Raw genomic sequence first — 11,706 nt, 5'->3', positions numbered from 1 at the left:
TTAGGATATTAGAAAATGACACATTGTTGGGAAAACTACTGGTTCTGTAGACGTGGCTTGGTGGGCATGATAGGGGAAGGATATTGCAAAATCTCCATTCCCACCCCACTTTGGGGCCAGCCAGAGGTAGTATTTGCCAGTTGTACAAACTACTCAAAATTTCCACAATCAGTTCTCCAGAACCTGCTGAATGTCACCCCTAGAAAACTTCCACTAAAAATCTTAAGGGCATGTTTTATTATTAAATACTAAACAAAGATATTTGATCCAGGATGGATGAGAGATGATTGTGCTGATTTGTGGCAGATAAGAAGCTATTGTAGACTTTCTACAAGTTAAATACAATGTCAGATTATTAACAGAGGGCTTTGAAGTTGGAAATACAGTGGTACCTCTACTTACGAACTTCATTCGTTCCGTGACCAGGTTCTTAAGTAGAAAAGTTTGTAAGAAGAAGCAATTTTTCCCATAGGAATCAATGTAAAAGCAAATAATATGTGAGATTGGGGAAACCATAGAGAGGGTGGAGGCCGTTTCCTCCCAGGGAATTCGTAGAGGGGCCCCACAGAGACTTCTCCCCGCCTTTTCTGGCCCTTTCCTCCCAGGAGATTCCTAGAAAGGCCCCACAGACACTTCTTCCCACCTTTTCCGGTTACAGTTTTGGAGGCTCGGGTTTGTAAGTAGAAAATGGTTCTTGAGAAGAGGCAAAAAAATCTTGAACCCCCGGGTTCTTATCTAGAAAGGTTTGTAAGTAGAGGCATTCTTAGGTAGAGGCACCACTGTACTGTAACAATGCTTTATGAGTTTATAGATAAGTGTTGGGATATGGAAAGAAGAGATCTTTTGTTGTATTGTAAGTAGTAAGTTACTAAAATTGTTCATATGTCTTGTGATAACATGGGAAGTCACTTCTTTATATATATCTTTTTTTGTTTTCTATATTTTCTTATTTCTTTTCTGTTTTCTTTTTTATGTATCTACTTATTAAATTCTTCTTTTAGTTTGTATTAGTTTTTAATACTGTAATCATAGTGTTTAGTAAAATTACTATAAATAAATATATATATCAAAAACCAAGGCAAGTGAATTCGATAACCAGATTGGAGCAAAGCAGATGAACTTATGTACTGTATTAGAATGTTTACTAAAGATGGGAATATGGATAGACATTTTTTAAAAGATGCACAAACACTAAAAGAAAGATGATGGATTGCATACAGCCTGTTACAGTAAAATTTGTCTTGAATAAAACAAAAATGTCTCTGTAGTGTAATATATTAAAGTTCACAATGTTACAATTGTTACATGGAAGCAGTGAAGGGCTACCAAAATTTTTACTACCACACTGTGGGCGTGGCTTATGCAGGACACCCTGCATTTTCTTTCAACATCTTTCAGTGCCAATTGGGTGCTCTGGGGTGGAGCCCCATTTTCGCTACCCCGTCCGGGAAGCAGCCCACCCCTGCATGGAAGTATGACTTTGGTATATCAGGAAGAACATAAATGTAAGTTGAATACAGTGGGAATGAGGTACTTACATGTTTGGATAAAACAAAAGGAAATAAGATGAAATATGAATGTGGGGTGAATATAAAATGAGTGATCAAGGAAGAAAAACATTGAGATGGTTTGGCCATATAGAGAGAATGAATGAGAATTCAATAACAAAACAAATTTATTGAAAGTTATGAAAGACAAAGTTATGTTTCAATAGTTTTCCTTATTTCATGCCTTTAATTGCTTTGGCTTGCCATCTTTTTGGGCTTTATACAGCACTACTCACTCTGAAAGGGAACACCACATTGGATATGTACCTATAAAATTAGGATTCTATAAATATGTACCTTGGAATAAGCTTCAATGAACATAGTGAAAGCTATTTTTAAGTAAACACACACAGTATTAGGCTACGAATATTATATGGACTTCATATAATGAGGTATGAAAAGGATTCTCTCTTGATGATAGGTTCCGCTATGATAACCTCCTGATATATAGGGGTTCTTTTAAAAAATAGCTGATGTTACATTTGTGTTCTGCATGTGGGAGTTCCTCATGCTCTTTTAAGCTTTTATCTTGATGTTTGACATATTTTGCCAGAGTTCTTCATTTCCCCCTTCCTGTTTAATTATGTTGCAATGCTCCAAGTTCTTGGAACAGAGCAAGATTAAATACAGTTTTTAAAAATCAGATACGTTATTAACTCTTTAATACAACTTTTCTAGTTTATTACACTTGAAAATAAAAGCTTATGGCCCAATTGTAAAAATGTATTCCTTTTATTCTAATTAATTTTTGTTGCATAAAGAATTTATACTTTATTTAGTCTGTGTGCAACCATTCACCTTATTGAAACAGCAACTAAAAATGCTTCAGAATGTACACGTGGAAAGATGCAACTATTTAAAATCTGTGGAATTTTGTAGAATAATAATTTTTTTTAGATTTGAGGGGCAATTTGTTATAGTTTGGATTTGACACCAAATTGTCACCTAATGCTAATTTCCGTGCTCGCATCACGGCATTTATCCATGTGGCAGCAAAGACTGTGTCTATGTATAGCACATGAAAGACGGTACAGTACAATTAGGTGCTATTTGCCCTATGCATTTGCAAGCCGTGAAGGTGTAAAGCTGCAGTGGCAGGTTCACACGAGGCAGTGAATGTGAACAGAAAGAGCAACACGCTGTATTAGGCTTGCGCTAACACGCGAATTAAATGTTCAAATAGCTTCTACCCGAACACAGACCTTCTTCCATTTCACTGCCTTTTGAAAGCTCTGCCATGCCAACAAATTCCCGTGGGGTTGCATACGCCGTGCATGCAATACAGAGCAGCAAACGTGGGCGTAATGTGAATAAATGCAACCTGTTTGCAGAGGTGCCGGGTACCCGTCAATCGCAAGGGGTGCAGGCGGCAGCTTGCACGTATGAATGCAGTGCGGTATAATGCCAACGCTTGGCGATGCAGTCAATTACATGTGGATGTAAAAAAAATGGTGACTGATGCATGTGTCGGCGCAGTGTTAAGTGCACGCAACAAAACGCTTGGCACATTCCAGCTAAAAGGCAGGACGTGATCGCTCCAACACGACTCTTGGTGTTTTCAATAAGCTACCCGGGATCCGCCAGGCAGGCGAAATTGGTACATTTCCTGCGCAAAAAAACCAGAACCCCATAAAATAAGCCATCAACTTCGTATTCCCTCCGCACCGCTACAGCGAGGATCTCCCCGGCTCTTCTTGGCAACCCAATCGGGATCCGAAGGAGTCAAAGTGAAGCAGAATTAAAGAGAAGCCACTGCCTGACCAGCTTCTCGGCGCTCGATTGCTTTGGACTGAACCCCGAGCGTTTAAAAGGAATCCTCTCTCCCCACCCGCCCCCCGCTAAAATCTCGCCCGCGTTGTATTCGGCTCCTCCTTTTGGGGTAGCTCGCTTGGTCTGACCTTTCCAAAGGCTCCGCCTTTCTCCCCTTCCGGCCCCGCCTCTCCCCACCCCCCTCGTGCGCTTCGGCCTAACCGCGCGCGCTCCCGGGGACCGCCTCTTCGGAGGCCGGCTCCGCCCCCCTCCTCCTCCCTGGCTCCACCTCGCCCGGTTTTTTCCCCCTCTCCCCTCCTCCTCCCCCCCTTCCTCGCTCTCGCGCTCCTTCTCCCCCCAACTCCCTCCCTCCCCCCCTCCCACCCGCCTCCCTGTCAGTGCGGTGGCTGCGCTGGGAAACATGGCGTCGGAGGGGATGATTTTAACGAACCACGACCATCAAATCCGCGTCGGGGTTCTCACAGGTAAACGGACCGCGACGGGGGGAAGCGGGGCCAGAGGTGGCCAAAAGGCGGGTTGGGGGGCTCTCCGCCGAAGGGCCGTTCCGGGCAGGGTTGTTGTACCCGCCGCGCCGCCGACGTTACCGCCGCTGCTGCCACCTTTCTCCTCAGTGGCCCCGCCGCCGTCACTGCACCGGGACCCCCGAGCGCCGTTTGGCCGGGCTCGCCTCTCTCTGTCTCTCTCTCGCACTTTCCCTCCGAGCTCGGGCTGGCAGCTCCGGCCAGCTGAGGAACTGAAGGAGCCAGCCCGGGCGAAGCTGCTGCTGCTGCCGCCACCGCTACCGCCTTGGCGGGCGACCGTTAGCGGCGGTGGGGATTGGGGCGCTGCTCTGGTGGTTGCCGCATGCGGGCGGGAGCCTCTTCAGTTGCCGCAGCCTCAAGTTCGCCGCTCCCGCTGGGGAACTGGCCCGTAAATAACCTGGGGGAGCGAAAGTGGTGGAGGGGGGAGTGAGAGTGAGAGAGAGAAGCGGTGGTGCTGGTGGGAAACACCAGCCCGGAGATATAACCGGCTTTCGCATTGGGGGCGCCGAGGGAAACAACCGGCAATCTCCGGGCAAAAAAAAAAAGTACCTTTGCTGGACGGGCGGCGTGATTCCTCCCTTAGCGTCGAGCCTCGGGGGGGGGGGGAGCTTTCCGAGCTCGGCATCCCGAGACCCCGGCGGAGTGGGATAACAACCGGAGTAGGATAACAACCGGAATGGGATAACACCGCTGTCCCATTCCCCGCCCCGGGAGCCGCTTTCGGTAGAAAGCTGCTTCTGCCCTTCTCCCCTTCTTTTTTTCCCCCACTCGAGGAGTGGGGGGGGGGGGAGGCCGCGAGCGTTGGAAGCGTGCGGAGAGGAAGGCATCGTGGGGAAAGGTGGAGGGGGGAGAGGAGAGGGAAGGCACGATCACGAGTCTTGGGTGGAAGCCCTCGGCAACCTGCCCGCGGTGGGCCCACGTCCCCCAGTTACGTTGGTGGGAAGCGGGGCGGGTGGGCTGGGAAACAGGAAAGGAAGAAACGGGAGCCGCTTGCTCCGGTAAGCTTCCTCCACCTCTCCTCCGCTTTTCTTTCTTTCTTTTTTGGAGAGCGGAGCAACCGGGGAACACTTTATACTGACCGCCTCCGCGTTATCTTTATCCCTGGCAGCTGGGGAATGGGGCCCCGATGGTGGTGGGTCCGGTCCTTCCAGCTTGCGCCGCCCCGGGAGGAAAGATCACAAGTGGGTTGGATGGAATCAAGGAAACAAATCGGCCAACCTGGGGGGGAAAGAGTAGCCACCGGGGTAATGATGAGCTGCTCTACTCTCAGAGCAATATTGTAGAAATAGCTGATCGAGGCTCTTCAGAGGTAGCGTGTGGCTGTAAGTGGCCCCCTTCTCTTTTTTTGCCAGTGGTTCCCTTGCCTGGATGGTTCTGCAGAAGAGATAAGGGATAAAGAGCGCTGCCTTTTGTGCCTCTTATGCTTGCATTGGACTGGATAATAGTTGGGGCTGAGCCTAACTGACCCCTTAGGGGAGAAAGGGTTAGTGAGGAGAGAGAAGAGTAGCTGTTCTCTCTCATTGCTGCTTCTTGGGTTGGTAAAATAATCCTTGAACTGCCATTTGTTTTAGTCACTTTGGTAAGGAAAGGTGAGCAGAAGTAGAGAGGAGGAGGAGGAGGAAGAAGAATGCTTCTTAGCAGGATGCCCTTCTGCGGCAGGGGTTGGAAGTGAAGGTGTTACTGAGATGCTGAAATATCATTTAGTTGTGCCTGTCGGGTGCTGATTTTAGAGATGCCAGCCCTGCCTTTGGAAAAGAACTTCCAGCATGTTGCCTATTTCTATGGTGAGTTATAAAACAAAGCTTTTATTTATTTATTTATTTCTCCTCCCATTTCTCATGTTAGGGTGTTTTGGGAACAGTGAGCTAAATGGCTTAACTATTACATAAATTGGAAATGTGGAATTTCTTTTCCTAAAGTGAATGGTTTCTTCTGCACTTTAAACATATTTTTTCTAAACTGGGCAATGGGACTTGTTTTCTTTGTACTGAAAAAAATGAGAGAAGATAAATAGTGGAAGGAAAGAAGGTAGAATAGTCAGAAGCTAAATTGAATGGCTAATTGGAAATGTATTTATGTAGCTTTGGTATGAAATCAGTGGTTCTCTTAAAAAGAGTGTTCTGTGTTGCCGTATTGCATGCTTGACTATCCCAGATTTTGAGGAAGTCTATGGGCTCTCTATGAATAGCTAATTGAAACCTTCCTGAGCCTGAATGTGACAGAGGGAAATCCCTGAGTCTGATGATGCCTTGTTCTTTTCCCTTAATACTGACACTACCAGTTTCTGATATTCATTATCAGTAGCTGCTAATACAATGAAATAGGATAGTTTTTCCTTATTTTTCTTTACTATCGTAGCATATAGAATATAAAACTACAGACATTGCTGATAGAAAGAAATGTACACATATTAACCACCTGCCTGTGTGCATAGACATAGGTAGAGTAGGTAGAAATTGGCAAAAAACTAAAAATCAAATTTCTGGATTTTCCACTATGTCTCTGGAGACAAGTTTATTTATTGCCATATTGGAAGGGATGGATAAATGTGCAATCTTTATGAATTTCATATTGGAATTTAGCATTAATCGCTCATTTGGTTTACATCCTGCCTTTCACATGGAAGCTCAAGGCATCATTCACCGTACTCCTATCATTTTTCCTGGCAACAAACCCGGTGACATAAATTGTGGGAAGAAAGATTGACTGGCCCAAAGTCCCCAGGCAGGTTCCAAAACTGAACTGTAGACTGGGTCTCCCAAGTACCAATCTAATTCCTTAAACCGATGTTTCCTAATCTTGGCAACTAACAAGCGTGTGGATTTCAATTTCAAGAATTCTCATAAATGGCCATGTTGGCAGTAGAATTCTGGAATTGAAAGCTACACACCTGGAAATGGTCAAAGTTAGGAAATATTGTCTTAATCACTATACAGTACTACATTATGTTGCTCTGCTAGTTTAATAGTCACTGCTCTTTTAATATCACTTTTGAGCCTAAAGCAAGAATAGTTGGGCTTTTTTTATAACAAGTCATAAATCTATTTTATATATGTTATCTCCAGTAAAATCAAAGTGCTCTTGTATAGTTACAAATATCTTTTAGTATTATAAGCATACTGAGATTTGACAATAGTTTCAAATAAGAAAATAGTGTCTAGTATGTTCCTTGCTTAATAGAGTAATCTGACAAGATCATAACTGTAGCCAAACACATTTTAGCCAAATACACACAAGATACATTTTTAAATTATGACATCAATGAAATCATTAAATATATTTGTTAGTGTTTTCTTAACCCTCATTCCTGTATAAGTAAGTGAGTTGAAGAAATTCAGCCCTAGATTCTGAAAAGTGGGGCACCTGAAGTCCAGGATTTTAGATCTATCTTCATTGTGTCTCCCTACCAGGGAGGGGTTTTGACCACTTTTATGGTAAAATTTTAATTTCATTTTTACAGAAAATACAAGAATAAATTGCTTTAACGTAAGGGAAAATTGACAGCATTATTTCCTGAAATAATTTGTTGCAGGAAGTTCCTTGCATAAGTTTTACACTGGTATTATACTTGACAAATTTATTTTACAAATATTAAGAATTTCCATTCAAAACTATTATTATTAAATGATAAATACATATTTTTCTTAAGATCACTCAGTCTTACTTTAATCCTGGAATGTAAACTACTATACTGAGTATTATTACATCTAATCTACCTTTCAAAGAATAGGGATTATTTAATCTGTATATTCCAAATTCATTAATGTGCTCTTAAAATGGAAAAAAATTATTATAAATATTGGGCTGTAGCAGGTGGCAGCATTAAACTAGCTTTGGATGAGTTCGTCCAAGGTTGGCTAAGTGCTGTATTTGGGCTGCAACATTTATAGCTTTTCTTTAAAAGGTAGTTGTTCCATTCCCTTTTAAGTACATAGTGCTTGTCTGTCTGTCTGTCTGTCTGTCTGTCTGTCTTATCTATCTATCTATCTATCTATCTATCTATCTATCTATCTATCTATCTATCTATCTATCTATCTATTCATCCACTCACCACATACAGAAGGAGAGGGAGAAACTGACGTTTTGTGTTTTTGATTTCTGCAGTACTAGATAACTTTTAGAACATTGATTTTAGGAAAAATAGCATTATAATTTAAAAATATAAAATACTATGAGTTATAAATAATATTGTAGGATATTTTATTATAATTATGTTCTCATTTCTGGGTTGAAAAACTGCTGTTCCTCAAAATAAATAAAATGAGAGAAAGCCACTTTAATAACGTCTTTTATGTGTCTAGGTATGTATCATAAAGATAATTTTAAAACAAAAATATAAAGGAAATGATAAAGATAATTTGGGCATCTGAGCATATTAGTGCTCAGATGCCCAAATTATCACATAATAACTAAATAAAATATATTAATGTATAGACTTATTCTACCCTTAATAAGTTTTCAAGCATTTTTTTTCTTTTTAAATTAGATTATAATCCCTTTAAATGATGTGTGTATTAGCAAATTGCATGGAGCAAATTGCTAATTTGTATTCTTGGTACCAAATATTTATTGCAATCAATAAATTGCTACTATAGGCAGTTCTTATGTTTTGCTCTCTTCTGCATAGTCTACAAAACTAACCCTCCCCCATTTCATGTTCTCTTGTTGATTAGTCTCTCCCTTTCCTAAGTGCAAATGTGTAGTGTTAGGAAGAGAGACAGAGTTGACTAATTGGTGTTTTCCTCAGCTGTTCCAGCATCAGTCTGCTGTTCACACTCCTTCCTCGATGATTAGGTGATTGGCGCTATCTGAATGTCAGTGGGTACAGGAGTCTATATTTGTGTGTGTGCATGTTTGTATCGGAGAGAAAGAGAGAGACTCTGGGCATTTCTCCCCATTTGCTGAAGAAACTATAGCAAAATATGACTATCAAAAGGTACAGGTATTAAAGATGCTGTTAACTGTAAGATCAATAATAGTGTGTTATTGTTTAATAAAGATTGTTGAACTGAAACTGAGAACATTTATGTCCTAAGAATTCAAGTTGCTTATGAAAAGCTGTTCTGTGTTGTGCATATTTAATGAACATATATTTCATACAGTTGATTGTCAGTTGTTTTTTTAAAAAGTGTTTTGTAGAAGCACTGTACTGCTTAATCAGGCTCGATAAGAGGATAAAAAGAATGTTGATGATATTAAAATATTAGCTGTTTACTTTATAAGTACTAATTCAATTTTGAAAAACTGATAATATTTTTTTAAAAATGATTATGAGTATATATCAAATCTCAGTTAAATTTGCTTCACTTGCAACTTCATAAATGGAATGAAAAAATTAAATCAGCTATCTTAATTTCTGTATAATGTGAGCAATTGGTATAAACTTAGTTACTATGTCACTTATTAGTTTATGCAAGGGATTCATATTTAATGTGAGCTTCCTATTTGCCAGTTCTTCCTGTGCTTTCCAACATTATATTTCTTGCTGCTTTAGATCAGGCCTGTCAATCTCCCAGCCTGCGGGCTGGATGCGTCATGCGCTGGCTATGCCTACACCCAGTTTAGCAAAGGGGGGAAAAGTCCCAATATGTCATGTGATGCCACCATCATGATGTGAGTTTGACACCTCTGCTTTAGGTTTTTCAGCTTTCTAACAGGGAAACAGGAATGAGCAAAATTAACCCTTTCTTTTTGTCAGTGGGATACCTGGTACAGGTAGTTCTGTTCACAGGAAATTGAGATGTTCTAGTAGGTGTTCAAAATATATCCAATCCATTTCCAAAATTGGTAAAACAACCCAATAAGATTGCATTTTCTCAGTACTATACATGGAGAAGGAGATAAATGCATTTTGGGAATGTTTTGCTTAAGACTGTGAGGTCACTTCATAACTGAATTGACGTAGAAACCAGTGGCATTGTCCATAAATCAATAGACAGTCTATCAGCAAGATAATACTGTGACCTTTAGTCAAACATTTTTTCTGGCCAAAATCCTTTTGTTAATATTGCTATGAGAAGCATTACTACTTTAAAATAAGTATCTATTCGCTTTTCTACATATGTGTGATATAGTGTTCTGTGATTTATTGGCTTTTGATTGTAAAGGATATTACTCTTCTTCACTAATTACCATAGGGTTAGAGAAATAGCTATGGATTTTTAAATGTTGTTACTTATGTGAAGGTTGACTAGTGCCTTCACTCCCATATCACTAACATGGCAGTACTGATGGGCCAGAAACTCTGATGTGTTCTTTGGCATGTGCACTTTCAGTTCAGTTGATGAGGAGTTGCTGTGAGAAAAGGTTCTGTAGTATTGCTATTGTTCATTAAATGGAAGCCTGCATTGAATACTCATCATTGTATTTTAAGCATTGCACTATGATTGATTTTATGACAGTTGAAGGGATTCCTTTATTTGAAGTTTACTGCTGAATATTGGTTATTTATGGTGATGACTGTTGACATGAGTATTGTGCATTGAGAATCCAAAAAAATTCAAGAAGCTGATACATGTGATTAAGAATGGGCGAATAAACTATGATAGAAACCAATATCATATAATAAAGATTGATGATGTGTTTAAAGACAGATGGCCGATTACTAAAAAAATACTATCAAATCTATAGGCCACATTAATGTGTAATTCTGATTTTATCAAAAGGTTTGTGCAACATAGGATCTGTGCAATAGTAATGATAGAAATATAGGATTCAAGTCTGAAATTTACCATCAGTTTTCGTTCTCTGAGAACAATGGTGAGAAGTTTAATCACAGCAAATTGATAACTGACCAAGCATTGTCTTATCTTTATGATCCATAAAGGAAGCATCGTTCAGTGTAATATCATTTCAAAACTTCATTTGAAAAAATCAAAGCCCAGGCTTTGCCAGGAATATTCCTGGTCACGGGGGGGGGGGGGGGGTTGGAGGGGGGGGATGCAAATAGTAATATTCACATAGATTTCTTTGAATTTGGTACCACTATCTACTCAAGAGTATTAGACTGCTATAGTCAAAACTTTAAACAACAATGAAGCAGAGTTCAGAAATATAAACTCTCATGTTTTGTAGAGCATGATAACATTTGGGTTCCTACCACACAAGCGTCAAAGAGTTAATTCTGAAACTGGATCTCACCATCTTGCCCCCATCTGCCATATAGTTTTCGGAAAAGGGCGGCATATAAATCTAATAAATAAAATAAATAAATAAATAAGTAGTCCAGATTTGGTGCTGTGTGAATTGCATCTTTTCCCAAGGCATTTGGGGGCATCTGTTTGACTTATATGAAGACTTGGAAATAATTAGTGCTCTCAGGACCTGGTTGAAAATGTGGAGCACTTTTGTGATGGCTTTATGAAACTTGTTCATCATTGGCAGATATGTAGAAAACAGTAGTAATGATGTGAAATAAATACAGGTAGCAAAGAGTTCATTGCATTGGAATATTTTGCTATTCTATTTATTAGAATATATTTATTTAAACAGAATTTATAGAGGTGGAAGCATTGATTCTTATTCTGCCAGGAAAACTGGTATATATATTATTGATGCTGCAGCAAAAAAAATATGTCTAATTAGGGCTACAGAGATTTATAAGATTAATATAATTTGAGAGCAGATTTGAATCAGGAGTTGTGTTAAAATATTAAAAAAATACCCCAAACAATTCATTCCATTTGCATACAAAGACTGAGCAAACATGACATACAATTTGCCGTTTAAGAATGACTAAAAGTTTTCCAAAACTTCCTGCAGTCAGTGATGCTGTGTTTTCACACCCCAAAAAGCCAACAGAAGCATATTGATACCTCTGAACTGGTCAGCAAGCTTGCCCAGGTAGATGTTGTAATGTGAATGCACGG

The 11,706-nt window shown here is 40.3% G+C and overlaps 1 protein-coding gene across 10 annotated transcripts in view; it reads left to right on the top strand.

The window, feature by feature from the left end:
• The first annotated feature begins 3,537 nt into the window (after positions 1-3,537).
• GPHN (gephyrin) overlaps positions 3,538-11,706 on the top strand; it is a 255,398-nt gene continuing 247,229 nt past the window's right edge. For 2 of the 10 annotated variants that reach the window (XR_011559728.1, XR_011559726.1), the window contains exon 1: positions 3,660-3,781. Coding sequence is in view for 7 of the 10 variants with exons in the window: in XM_070759242.1 (XP_070615343.1) it covers positions 3,718-3,781 (64 nt within the window). In the remaining 3 variants the exon portion in view is untranslated. Of the gene's footprint in view, positions 3,782-4,783; positions 4,837-5,106; positions 5,623-11,706 lie in introns of those variants that run through there. The other 8 variants (XM_070759249.1, XM_070759206.1, XM_070759242.1 and 5 more) reach the window with 8 other exon arrangements.

The sequence above is a fragment of the Erythrolamprus reginae genome, chromosome 1 (genome assembly GCF_031021105.1).
Source record: "Erythrolamprus reginae isolate rEryReg1 chromosome 1, rEryReg1.hap1, whole genome shotgun sequence".
Taxonomy (NCBI): Eukaryota; Metazoa; Chordata; class Lepidosauria; order Squamata; family Dipsadidae; genus Erythrolamprus; species Erythrolamprus reginae.
The sequence above is the reverse complement of the archived record's forward strand: the minus strand, read 5'-3'. Positions and strand labels throughout refer to the sequence as shown.